This window comes from Phaethon lepturus, unplaced genomic scaffold (assembly GCF_000687285.1).
Source record: "Phaethon lepturus isolate BGI_N335 unplaced genomic scaffold, ASM68728v1 scaffold1466, whole genome shotgun sequence".
Lineage (NCBI taxonomy): Eukaryota > Metazoa > Chordata > Aves > Phaethontiformes > Phaethontidae > Phaethon > Phaethon lepturus.
Genome location: NW_010545358.1, coordinates 1 through 14,362, shown reverse-complemented (window position 1 = coordinate 14,362; position 14,362 = coordinate 1). Strand labels below are relative to the sequence as shown.

General features: G+C 47.6%; 1 protein-coding gene across 1 annotated transcript; it reads right to left on the bottom strand.

Annotated features, from left to right (window-relative positions):
- Window positions 1–5,083: 5,083 nt before the first annotated feature.
- LOC104622197 (olfactory receptor 10AG1-like) lies at window positions 5,084–5,987 on the bottom strand. Its single transcript, XM_010288911.1, is given in 4 exon segments — window positions 5,084–5,603; window positions 5,605–5,802; window positions 5,804–5,897; window positions 5,900–5,987. Coding segments are annotated over 4 exon segments (900 nt in total).
- Window positions 5,988–14,362: the final 8,375 nt, after the last annotated feature.

Genomic DNA, 14,362 nt, shown 5'->3' with positions numbered 1-14,362 from the left:
CGCAGCAGAGGACCAGCCCACGGCAGCACTTCCTCTGCCCGCGCTGGGCTCCCGCCAGCTGTCCCTGGGGCTGCAGGGGAACCTGCTGGGAAACAGGCTGAAGCCATCCCGGGGGTTCCCTCCCTCAGCTGGGGAGGGACACTTCTTTCCAGCAGTGTCATTTCTCCTATCAGAAAAGGAGTTGGGCATGAGAATCACTTTTTTTTGTCCCATATTTAGGCAGGACACCAGGAAGGTGACAGGGTAGGATCTATTATTCCCAGCTGGGGGGGAATGTCTGCAGATGAGTGAATTTAGGCATTTCATCCTGGGTCTTTAGCCCTGGGCTAGAGAGACGTGCAGCTCTCTTTTGGCCATGCCCGTCTCTGTTCTCAAGCAAAGCCTTTGCACACACTGGGTCTTGGACACTTGGTACCAGGTTTCCTCATGGCAAGCCAGAGCTTGCCTGGTTCCACAGCTGAGATGCTTCAGCCCAAATGTGCAGCAATGCCCTCAGCCAGGATGAGCTGGAGCCATTACTGCTGGAGACAGAGCTGTGAACGTGATGGAATCAATTGCCAAGGCGTGTGGCAGAGCTCAGTACAGCCGGTGTTCGAGAACAGCATCCTCCAAGCACAACAATAGTCCAGATCAAAGTCCAGTCTAAACCTGTAAGGCAAGTCAAGGGCACCATAATCAATGTTTACTACTTCAGGAACACTTAAAGAAGAAACAAAGATGAAGTGTGGCCACTGACAAATTAAGGAAGAGCAGTTGTTGATAGATCTGAGATTCCCCATGTTTTCTTCTCCTCCATCTTCCCCAGCAAGGTCTCCCAGGCCTCTGTGACTCAGGGAAGGACAACTGGCCGCGGATGAGGATCAATTCAGGGGTCACTTGAGCAAACGCAATCCTTACCAGCCTCTGGGACCAGAGCGGCAGCATCCCAGGGAGCTGAGAGAGCAGGCTGATGTCATAGTGAGGCCATTCTACATCATCTTTAAAAGGCCATGGAGACTGGGAGAACTCTCTGATGGATGGCACCACCCACACATTGCAGGCACTTTTCAAAAATGGCCAATGGATGAGCAGGGGAACTAAGGCTGTGCCCCAGAGTGTGTCCACTTGCATCCCATTGCTGTGTGTCTGGAAGAGAAGGTGACAGGATTTACCCAGGGGGATTGTGCCTGGCCATCCCCTTTGCTTTCTGTGATGACAGGGCAGGAGTGCTGGATGTAGGGCAAGCAGCGGCGGGCTTTTACCTGGAGGTCAGCAAGGCGTTCAACGTCATCCCCCACGATATTCTTATGCCCAGGTCAGGATATTAAGGCCTGCATGGATGGATAAGTAGATGGGTAAATAACCAGATGGACTGTTGGTCTCAGAGGGATGTGGACAGTGTGTGATACTCTGCCTGGAGGCATCTAGCTAGTAGGGTCCTGCAGGGGTCTATATGGCAACTTGTCCTGTTTAATGTGTTTTTTTATGACCTGGAGGAGGTGAGAGGGTGATTTTTCATAGCATTTGTAGATGACAGCACACTGAGGCGAGCAGACACCACAGTGGCGGGCAGGGCTGCCATCCCAAAGAACATAGACAGGCTGCGGGGATGTGCCAAAAGGAACCTCATGATATCCAACAAGGACAAATCCAAAGTCCTTCCGCCAAACTGAACTAAGCGCCTGCAATGACAGAGCCCAGGGGCTGTGTGGCTGGGTAGCAGCTCTGTGAGGGGCCTTGGGTGTCATTAGGCAAAAAATGAGCCATCAGCAAAGGCAGCCAGCAGCATCCTGAGCTGTATGAGAAAGAGCACAGAGGGTGGAAGCAATTATCCCCCTCTGCTCAGCACATTTGAGAACAGATCCAGAATACTTCCCTAGGTTTTGACATCCCATAATGCCAGAGTGACATTGGAATATGGAGCCAGTTCAGTGGAGGGCCACCACAGTGTTCAGGGCTGGAGCACTTGCAATGCGAGAAGTTTAAAGAGCTGGGCTTGTTCAGCCTGGAGAAAGGAAGATCTTGGGGGAACACGCAGCGGCACGACACTGTTCCCGGGACACACTGTGTCAGGCTCATGTCCATGGTACAAGACACAAGGACAAGAGGCAATGGCCTGAAACAAGAGAGGGTCAGGCTACATACAGGGAGAAACTTTTCTAACATGATGATAATCAAGTGGCGGAAGCCACTTCCCAGGGAGTATGTGCTGGTTCTATTCCAGAATATAGATGGTTCTATCCCAGAATGTCACCACATGTGTTTGGATAAAGCCCTAATAGTCTTGTCTGACCCTGCTTTGTACAGGAGGTGGGTTGAGACACCTCCCCAAGGTCCCTTCCAGCCTAAATGATGCTGTCCTTCCTTCCCCTCTATGTTTTCAAATTAGGGAAAGCTCTCAGGTTCTCCCTGACCACAGCAGTAGTTCACATCAGGTGCAGGGCTGCTTCACAAGTGACTCCAAACACTGACCACGTCCTTCCCTTTTCATTTCCCCCTGCCCAGGCTGTTCTCTGTTACCCTGCAAAAGAAGAGCCTTTTAATGTTAATCCTTTCCCCATTGGCTCTGCCTTTCTTGGTTTGTACCCTCCTATGGTACTTCCGAGGTGGTTGCTGTAGTGTTTTTCAACAGGGGTTGCATCTCAGTTAAACACAACATTCTCTTTCCTTACCTGCATGGCCTGCAATTCCCCCTCTTGCTACCTTGCTGGAGGCACTGGCCCACAAATCTTAAATGCTGACGTTGGTATTTCAGCCCAGATGGACTTTCAGACCCTTGTGGCTTTGGCCAAGAGGAACTTCTTGAAGTTTTTCAAGGTGAAAGGGCAAGGTCTTCACCGAGGGCAGGATAAATCCTATGCACAAGGACGTGCTGTGACATAACCGGCTGAGGGGTGTCCTGAGGAGAAGGGCATGGGAGTTATGATGGATGCCACACGAACCAGTGAGTTTCCCATTTTGAAAGGTGGATGGAGAAACTGGAGGAAGTCTAGAGGAAGTCTGTCATGATGGGCTTAGGGGCCTAAAGCAGATGAGCTGTGTGGAGAGATGGAGGGAACTGGGCCTTTTCAGTCTGCTGAAGGGGAGGCACAGGGCAGCCGGAAAGCAGCTGAATCTTGGCAGAGGCAACAGCCACGGGCTTCCTGCTGGGACCTTCACTCTGGGTCTTCAGAAAAACTGAACAGAGGGTGGTGCCGCACTGCAGCAGGACACCCAGAGACTCTCTGTGGCCTCCATCTTTAGAGGTTTTCAGCTTTCAGCCAGCCTGACCCTGGGACTGGCGATACCCCACCCTTTCCTGAGAAGCTGGACCAGACATCCCAGCACTCCCTTTCCCAAAAACCCTTATTAGTGAGAGTAACACTAATCCCAAAACATCCTTTTTTATTTTCCTCATTTCCAAAGCTCAGCCTACTCAGATCGTCAAAGGGCTGCCTCAAGTCTCTGCAACCCAAATCTCTCCAACCTTCTCTCATCAAAAGTCTTTTACTCCAGGACACTTCTTACCAACACTTCAATACACTGCCCAGTCTCTAGTTTTTAGCTGGGAGAAGTCAGGGTGCTTCCTTGTAAAGTCTTGCCTACAGAAATCTTTTCTATGTGCTGGTCCCCCCGCTATCACCTCATGCCGTGTACCGCCCCATCCTCCTTCCACAAGGCCTTGTTGGATGTTTACCCGCTTGTATCATACTCATTCACCTTCACAATCTTTTTGTACTCTATGCACATCAAATATTGTCTCAGGAAACACATTTATCCCCCCCAGCATCAGCCGTTTCCAACTGCAGGCTGAGGTATTTTCCCTCTTGGAGCGGACATTGTGCAAAGCTGCTCCGTATGTGGAAACACGCTTCAGTGCTCCATATGCCTTGGGGCTAAAAAACACCCACTGGCCTGGCTGTGCAAAGAGGCACTTTCAGAGTGCAAAGCAGATTCAATACCTAAATTTTGTGCTAATTTTGACTGGGATAGAGTTAATTTTCTCCATAGTCGCTAGTGCGGGGCTATGTTTTGGATTTGTGCTGAAAGCAGTGTTGATAACAGAGGGATGTTTTAGCTACTGCTGAGCAGTGCTTGCACAGTGTCATGGCCTTTTCTGCTCCTCACACTGCCCCACCAGCGAGGAGGCTGGGGGTGCACACGAATCCGGGACAGCTGAACCCAACTGATCAAAGGGATATCCCAGACCATATGACATCATGCTCAGCAATAAAATCTGATGGAAGAAAAAGGAAGGGGAGGACGTTGGGAGTGATGGCACTTGTCTTCCCAAGTGATGTTATGCGTGATGGAGCCTTGCTTCCCTGGACACGGCTGAACATCTGCCCGCTGATGGGCAGTAGTGAATGAATTCCTTGTTTTGCTCTGCTTGCCTGCGTGGCTTTAGCTTTCCTATTGAACTGCCTTTATCTCAACCCACAGATCTTCTCACTTTTATGCTTTTGATATTCTCCCCCATCCCACTGTCAGAGAGTGAGAGAGCGGCTGTGTGGTGCTTACTTGCCAGCTGGGATTAAATCATGAAAAACAGAAACTCCACAGGTCCCTGGGACTTTATTCCAGTGCTGGACTGTCCCCCTGGTGATTTTTTTTTTTTAATTTTTATTACTGATGTCAAGTTACTCAAACATTACACAACTCAGTGCAAGATGTCATAGCAGGAGAAGACAATCTTCATGTCCTTTAACTTTTTAAGCTGATTCCATACAGGGACACTGTAGATAGTCCATGGGGTCTAGCAAGTGATTTCTCAAACCCGAGGGTAGTCATCTCTACATTGCTTGTGTCACCCTCTTGGCCTCATTGACTACTGACCACGCTTTGACTATTTCCCTTTAACATTACATTGGTCAGACACAGCTTGAAGTCGCTATTTGCATTAAACTATTTAGGAGCACTGAAGATGCTCTGCAGTACAAAGATGTCATGGTGGGGCATGACATAACAGGAATGTCTGGACACCTTTTCCCTTCCTGAGGAGGATGAACGCCAGGCTGGACGTGTGGTTTTTGTTTGAACAAATACTGGATGCCTTTGTTTGGGCAACCATATACCCCAGTGGAACTTCTGGTACACTTGGGACTATTTTACATACCCTGTAGTATCACTTTGTCCATAGGAGTCTCTTCAGGGCAATTCTCACCTCCTTATTCCTCAGGCTATAGATGACAGGGTTAAACATGGGGGTCAGAACTGTGTAAAACAGGGCAAGGTATTTGTCGGTGTCTACAGACTCCCTTGAGTGTCGCTTCAAGTAGACCACTGTGGCCGAGCCATAGAAAAGCATCACCACCCCCAGGTGTGCAGAGCAGGTGGAAAAGGCTTTGTGTCTTCCCAGAGCTGAAGGTATTTTCAGAATTTCCATGATAATTTTAATGTAAGAAATAACTATTAAGGAGAAGGGAAGGATTGCAAATACCAGGATGATTGTGGACAGCATCACTTTGTTCCAGAAAGTGTCTGCACAGGCCAGTTCCAGCAGAGGGGGGACATCACAGAAAAAGTGATGAATGTCATGGGATGCACAAAAGGGCAAAGTGAACACCTGGTAGGCCTGTCCTACTTGCACAGGTACGACAGCCGCCCACAACCCCAGCACCAGCCTGACACAGAGACCCCTGCTCATAGTGCAGGGGGTCACATATGGCTATGTAGCGGTCGCAGGCCATGGCAGCCAGGAGAAGGCTTTTGATGCTGCCCAGCAAAACCAGGAAATACAGCTGGGCAGCACAGCCAAGGAAGGAGATCCTGCCATCTTCTGTCAGGAAACCCACCAGCGTTTTTGGCAGAGTGACTGATGTGTAGCAGATCTCCAGGAGGGACTGTGGGGCTGTGGAGGCTTGAGTCCACCAATGTGATGAGTGCAATCAAGCTGTTCCCTGCGAGGACCACAAGGTAGATGACCAGGAACACTGGCACAAGCCCTGCAGGCTGGAGTGGCCAGAAAATCCCAGAAGAACGAATCCAGATCCAACAGTGTGATTCTCCAAGCCTTTTCTTTGGGGCATTTTCCCTATACGGAGCAATGCAAACAACAGGCTCTTAGACGCTGCTGATGGCCTGCCCACCATCACACATGCTTCAAGCCTAGAAAAAGGCTACAAACACCAGCATACATGTGATTGCAGGAGTAGCTGAGCTTAACCAGGATATGCACAAATGCTTGGAAATCTAACATGGGTTCCTTCATGCAGGGAGATTTGTAAAGAGAAGAAAGGCCAGAATCCTTGAGCCTGAAGACTGGGTTTTGTCATATGGGTAAAGAAACTTGACTTTCTTTTTTAGACGTGGTTTTCTTAAATGGAATACCCGCTGGCAGATGAGAAAAAAGGAAGAAAAGAGATAAATACTAAGCCCTTTTAGAACAGTCTTGCTTATGTTCCTTGCACAGCTCTTGTAAGCACTGCATTTAATGTAAGAACATTAAGAAGAAATAGGCTAAAAAGGAGCAAAGGGATGACAAAGGGGAAGACAAAGTAAGGCCAGGCTAGGCAAGGAGAAGCAATCAAAACAAAGCAAGGCAAGGCATAGCTTGATTCTTAGACCTTAGTGAGAGAAATTATTCCCAGCTCTCCTCACACGTAAGAGCTCGTCCCTGGGCACTCAAAGATCTGGGAGACTCTCTTAGATCTGAACCACTAATTTTTATATGGTGAAGGGTGAATCCTATCAGACTTCTATCTGCCACTGCATCTAGTAACGCTCATGTATCCATGGGACATTTTAACAAGACAGCAGTTTAGGTGTAAATCACAAGTTTTCAGGGTGCTAAAAGACATTTTTATGCAAGCAACCAAAGGGCTTCATGCAGTTTTCAGTCATACAGAGAAGAAAGTGATTAGAAGTGGGTGATCTCCCCACGACACCCAATCTTCCTCAACAGGTCAGGCTTTTATAACTTCAGAATGAGTCCTGAATAATGCAGCATTCCTAAACCTCCTGCTCTGTCACTTGGCTTTCTGACAGCTTACAAATCCAGCCGAGGGCCCGTCCGCCCTGATCCCAACGCCGCGATGCTCCCCAGCTCCCTGCAAGCTCTCACAGGGGCAGAGCCATGCTCTTGCTGCCTGGGGAACTGCGCCTTCCCTTGGCATCTCCCGCCTGCCCAGAGCATAAGCCCTTCTTGCTGGGCACACTTGAAGGATGTGAGCTATGAGCAAGCAGCACCCCAGTACCAGGCTGCTGCTTATGAAGAACAGGCTCAGCTGAAAGATGTTTAAGAATCTCAGTTTCACATGGGGAAGGAATCTCCTCTTCCAGGCAGAGGGCTGAGGATGCTGTCTGTGTCTCTCCAGCTATCGTTAACATCCTTTGAGACGCTTTCTTAAACTCTGATGTATTATTGATGAGAACAGCATGTTAGAAAACATGTAATAAAAGCATTCAGATTAGTTGAGTGAAAAATACGAGACATTTTTCTTGTGTGAAAAATCTGAATTCACAAAAACATGTGTTCCTAATAGTTTGATTATTTTTCTAAGGTATTCTGGCCTTTCACCAGTGAGTTTTATCTGCCTCATAGAGGTGCCATTCAAAATTGCCAAGATAACATTAGGGTTTGCATGAGGGAAAAGTCATCATGATTGTTTACTAGTCTACCTACTTATTCATATAAATGTACAGAAAAATGAAATACTTTTATTTAAAAAAAACAACCTGTGAGATACCCACATTTATTTTAAATTAATACTTTAACTCAAAGCAACTATTTACATGTAGATTATCCACATACCAGCATTTCCTGCTTTTTTCAAAATGCCCTCAAACATACAGGTTATTCTTTTTAACTCTCCGATGTCTCGGTGCTTCCCAAGATCACAGGTGGAGCACAGCACAGGACAGCTTTGCTCACGGGAAAGAGCCAGAGTACTTCTTACAGGGTGATGGTCTCACGGGCAGCATTTCTCGAAGCTGAGGAAGCCCATGCAAGTGAGCCCAGCCAAGCCGGACAGACGCCTGCAGCTGCTTCTGGCAGTGTCTGTGCTGCTGTGCTATCTCAGCATGTCAGGGCGTGCCAAAAGGGATTCACCGCTGCCAGGAGCCAAGAGGCAGGAACACACTCCTCAGCCCATGATGCTGCCGGAGGCCGTGGTGACCTCTTTTCCTCTCCGTCATTCCCCTGGAAATCACCTTGATACGGGTCTCAGGACACATCTCTGTCCCTCTCACCTGCTTACAAGGCAGTTAGTAAGCAGCCTCAGGAGAGAAGGTGGGGATGCTGGTGCTGCCGCCGCTCCTCCCTGGGCACCCACGGCACCAGGAACAATTTTAGAAAGACTGTCGGAATCATGGGCGTTAGAAAAATGAAGAAATGAGTTATAGCTGCTCAAGGGAAAAGTGCCAAACTTGTGGAGGGAAAACCAAAGAAAACACAAAAGGCAAGCAGGGAAGCAGAAAATAAGCCTATTCAATCTGTGCTCAACTTCAATGTACAGATTGGCTTCTCTGTACCTCCACCCCACCTCCCTGGATCCCAACATGTGCCTGTGCCCCATGTAATCCTCAAGGTGGATGTGGCCCTGAGGGGTTGAACGCTGTTCTATGGAAGAAAGTGAAGATATTCTTCAAGAATGATGCACAAAAGGCAATGAACTAAATTTGAGATGGCCCATGAGAGAAGTTTTTCTTTGATGCTGTGTCCTGGTTTAGGCTGGGATAGAGTTAATTTTCTTCCTAATAGCTGGTATAAGGTTTTGGATTTAGTATGGGAATAATGTTGATAACACACTATTTTTTTTCATTGTTGCTAAGTAGTTGTAGTGCTTATACTCAGTCAAGGACTCTTCAGCTTCCCATGCTCTGCCAACAAGGAGGGGCACAAGAAGCTGAGAAGGGCATAGCCAGGACAGCTGACCCAGACTGTCCAAAGAGATATTCTCTACCATATAATGTTATGCTCAGTACATAAACTGGAGTTGGCTGGGGAGTGGAAATTGCGTCTTGGGACAGGCTATCGATCACTGGGTAGTGAGCAACTGTTGCGTTGTGCATCGCTTATTTTTGTATATTCCTTTATCAGTATTTATTATTATTATAGAATCATGTAATAGTTTGAATTGGAAGGGACCTTTAAAGATCATCTAGTCCAACCCCCCCTGCAGTGAGCAGGAATATCTTCAACTAGAGCAGGCTGCTCAGAGCCCCATCCAGCCGGACCTTGACTGTTTCCAGGAATGGGGCATCTACCACCTCTCTGGGCAACTTATGCCTGTGTTTCACCACCCCCATTGTCAAAAATATCTTCCTTAGATCTAGTCTAAATCTACCCTCTTGTAGTTTGAAACCATTACTCCTTGTCCTGTTGCAACAGGCCCTGCTAAGAAGTCTGTCCCCATCTTTCTTATAAGCCCCTTTTAAGTACTGGAAGGTTGCAATAAGGTTTTCCTGGACCCTTCTGTTCTCCAGGCTGAACAACCCCAACTCTCTCAGCCTGTCGTCATAGCAGAGGTGTTCCATCCCTCGAATCATTTTGGTGGCCCTCCTCTGGACCATCTCCAACAGGTCCATGTCTGTCCTGTGCTGAGGGCTCCAGAGCTGGATACAGGACTCCAGGTGGGTTCTCACCAGAGCGGAGCAGAGGGGCAGAATCACCTCCCTCGACCTGCTGGCCACACTTCTTTTGATGCAGCCCAGGATATGGTTGGCCTTCTGGGTTGCGAGTGCACATTGCTGGCTCATGTCCAACACCCAAGTCCTTCTCGTCAGGGCTGCTCTCCATCCCTTCATCTCCCAGCCTGTATTGATACGGGGCGTTGCCCCAACCTAGGTGGCAGGACCCGGCACTTGGCCTTGTTGAGCCTCATGAGGTTCACATAGACCCATTCCTTGACCTTGTCCAGGTCCCTTTGGATGGCATCCCATCCCTCAGGTGTGTCAACTATACATCTTCGTTTGATGTCATCTGCAAACTTACTGAGGGTACACTCAATCGCACTGTCTATGTAATTGATGAAGATACTAAAAAGCACTGATCCCAATATAGACCCCTGAGGGACACCACATGTCACCGATCTTTGAGCCGTTGACCACTACCCTCTGGATGCAACCATCCAACCAATTCCTCATGCACCCAACAGTCCAGTGATCAAATCCTTATCGCTCCAATGTAGAGAGAAGGATGGTGTGGGGGACTGTGTCAAAGGCCTTAGAGAAGTCCAGACAGATGACATGCATGGCTTCATGACTGGTGCCAGTCCCACAATTTCAGTTTTTTTGATAATGGGATGGCCGACGTGGCACTTGGCTTGCTGGCATCAGATGGGAATAAACTTTCTCAAAGAGGGAAGACAGTCTTTGCTTGCAAGCTAGCCAGTCTTATTGACAGGGCTTTAAATTAGACTTGAAGAGGGAGAGGGATGATATCTGGTGTAGCCACGACAAGCTGTGGGACGGTGTGTCAACTATACATCTTCGTTTGATGTCATCTGCAAACTTACTGAGGGTACACTCAATCGCACTGTCTATGTAATTGATGAAGATACTAAAAAGTACTGGTCCCAATATAGACCCCTGAGGGACACCACATGTCACCGATCTTTGAGCCGTTGACCACTACCCTCTGGATGCAACCATCCAACCAATTCCTCATGCACCCAACAGTCCAGTGATCAAATCCTTATCGCTCCAATGTAGAGAGAAGGATGGTGTGGGGGACTGTGTCAAAGGCCTTAGAGAAGTCCAGACAGATGACATGCATGGCTTCATGACTGGTGCCAGTCCCACAATTTCAGTTTTTTTGATAATGGGATGGCCGACGTGGCACTTGGCTTGCTGGCATCAGATGGGAATAAACTTTCTCAAAGAGGGAAGACAGTCTTTGCTTGCAAGCTAGCCAGTCTTATTGACAGGGCTTTAAATTAGACTTGAAGAGGGAGCGGGATGATATCTGGTGTAGCCACAACACGCTGTGGGACTGATATATTTATGTACTTTCTGGAAGGTTATTGATTATATGATTAGTTTAACTTTTGTACAGATTTCTTTAGCCTAATAACTGTGATTATGTTTAACAGCCTACTCTCATAGTCTTTAGGCTATACTTGCCTCAATACTAACATTTCAGCTATGTATAAATAGTTAAGTAATCACAAGGAAATGCATGAGCGTAGAACCAAGAGGCCTCATGAAATTAAAACAAAGAAGAGTTAAGAGCAAGGACTGAGAGATTAACCTTGAGAATAGAAACATCCTAGCAGGAGTGTTCAAAAAAGGATGATAAGGAAGAATCTCTTGGCTGTACAACAGAAGGGGTGAACATCCAAGGAGAAGAAAGTATCCTCAGGAGACCTGTGACCATAAAAGGGAAAAAGGAGTAGGGGGCTAACTCCCCAAATGACCACCTGAGACCCCCACACATGCGTAGTGTAGTTTTGCAACACCAGCATTCTGTAAATGGTCTAAATAGGCAGGGAGGTGGAGGTTTCTCGGAAAATGTGTGAATATTCATGTCTTTCAGGTATATAAAGGATGAACTCTTGTTTCAAGGCATGCACGTTAGGTGGAACAATCCTCCATGCATCCAGCGCTGCAATAAAGAATGTCTGCCTTCTAAAACTTCAAACTAAGTGTTAGAGGGTTTTATTGCCGACTTTTCGGTATCACGATGAAACCAAGGTTAGAGGGACAGGGTGCTAGCGAGGCCCCTCAGGCTGTTGCACCAGAGAAAGACCTCAAAGGAACTAAAGGCGGTTCCTCTAAGGAGGGTGAAATGGCGAACAGCCCAGGTAAAGTGTCTCTATACCAATGGATGCAGAATGGGAAACAAAGAGGAGGAGTTGGAAGCCACCATGCTGCTAGAAAGCTATGACTTGGTCACCGTATCTGAAACTTGGTGGGACAAATGCCATGACTGGAGTGCGGATATCGATAGCTACAGGCTTTTCAGAAGGGACAGAGGTGTTGCCCTTTCCGTCAAGAAATGTATAGAGCGCAAAGAGCCCTCTCTGAAGAATAGCAGTTGTGAAAGCTTATAGGTAGGAATCAGGGACCGAGGTGACAAAGGAACCAACCTTGTGGTTGGTGTCTACTACAGGCCGCCCAATCAAGGGGAGTCTATTGATGAAGCCTTCCTAGTCCAGCTACAGGAGGCATCGCTCTCACAGGCTCTCATCCTGCTGGGGGACTTAAAGCACCCCGACATCTGCTGGAAAAGTAGCACGGTGAGCTGTAGGCAATCCAGGAGACTCCTGGAGTGCCTGTAGGATAACTTCCTATGCAAGGTAATAGACAGCACTGCCAGAGGGGTTGCCATACTGGACCTGTTGGTCACCAGTGCAAATGAGCTTGATTGGTGACATTAAGATAGGAGGCAGCCTAGGCTGCAGTGATCACAGATTGGTGGAGTTCGCCTTCCTGAGGGATATGGGGCAGGTGAAGAGTAGAAGTCAGGACCCTGAATTTTAGGAAAGCAAACTTCCAGCTCTTCAGGGAGTTAGTCAATAGGACCCCCGGGAAACTGCCCTTGGGGACAAGGGAGCAGAACAGAGCTGGCAGACCTTTAAGAACATGCACAAGTCTATGGGACCTGACAAGATGCATCCCAGAGTCCTGAGGGGATTTGCAGTTGCCAAGCCACTCTCCAAGATACTTGAAAAGTCATGGCAGTCAGGTGAAGTCCTTGGAGACGGGAAAAAGTGCAACATTGCACCCATTTTTAACAAAGGTAGGAAGGAGGACCCTGGGAACTAGCAACTTGTCAGCCTTACCTCTGTGCCGCGAAGTCATGGAACAGATCCTCCTAAAAGCTGTGCTAAGGCACATGGAGGACAGGGAGGTGATTTGAGACAGCCAGCATGGATTTTCCAAGGGCAAGTCCTGCCTGACCAACCTGTGGCCTTCTATGACTGAGTGACCACATCAGTGGACAAGGCGAGAGCTACTGATGTTGTCTATCTGGACTTCTGTAAGGCTTTTGACATGGTCCCCCACAACACCCTTCTCTCTAACTTGGAGAGATATGAATTTGATGTGTGGACTGTTTGGTGGATGAGGAGTTGGTTGGATGATCGCATCCAGAGGGTAGTGGTCAGTGGCTCAATATCCAGATGGAGATTGGTGGGCCTGTAGTGATAGGACAAGGAGTAATGATTTTGAACTAAAAGAGAGTAGATTTAGACGAGATCTAAGGAAGAAATATTTCATAATGAGGGCAGTGAAACACTGGCACAGTTTGCCCAGAGAGGTGGCCAGATGCCCCATCCCTGGAAACATTCAAGGTCACATTTCACTGGGCTCTGAGCAACCTGATCTTGTTGAAGATGTCCCTGCTCATTGCAGGGGGGTGTAGGGTGGACTAAATGACCTAAAAAGGTCCTTTACAACCCAAATATTCTATGATTTTATGATTCTTTGGTCTCCAGGAACCATATTCTGGATTGGCTCTGGCATCCTTCCAATGAGGAAGGATGCAGAGCCTGGGGTGCACAAAGCAGGCGAGGTGCTACCCTTCCTCCAGGGCTGGCAGCTCTCTGGTGGTGAGCACTGAAAAAGGTTTGAAAACATCCTGAGAGCACCCTTCCCCAGAGTCACCGTGCCAGCAAGTGAACACCATCTGGGGTAAAGCAGCATAACTCTATTGATCTGTTCCGTCACCTATCTTCACCTTATCCAAGAAAGCAGACAGAAGAAAGGACCTGGCAAATTGCAGAACAGACAGAGTTCACTTAGGCAAATTGTCATTTTCTCCTAGGAGAGAAAGCAAGACACCACAGAGGAGAACAATAAAAAAGCAATAGATTGAATGGAGCCAGAGGGAGGAGTGTATTTGGAACACCATTTAATTCTTGTTATAAGCTGGCATAGAAGAGTAAATACGCTTGTTGGTGGAGAATGTTTTTATGTCACACAGAACTACAGAGGCATCATTCATCTCGTACCAACATTCATTGCTGGTCTGCAAAGACAACAATGCCTTCAGATGAACTGCAGGGTTTCTGAACAAAAACACTGACAGGTAACCACTGAAGAAGAACACACAAACACAGACCAAAGTTAACACATCCAGAGACCTTGTCCTCAACATCAGGACTTACCAGGAACATTAAGGATTCTCTTCACCAGCACTGATTTTCACACTGCTGGAAACCAAGATGACATTTACCTTTATGAAGAAGTAATAGTGTCCTGTCTGACACCTGATACCATGTATGAGGACAGCACACAAGGAATTCAGTAGTGGTTCTCCAGTTGCTTGAGAAGTGTGCATCAAGGTCTGGATATTGCACAACCTAAAGAGAGATCTAAAAGGTTCAGAAATTATCCTGATATACTTTAGGAAACAGCCTGAGAAAACCCCTCTGGCAAACAGGCTACAGGTATAGAAATAAGATCTTTTCATTTCACTAGAAATTGGTTTTCCCATTTCACAGAATCACAGAATCACTAA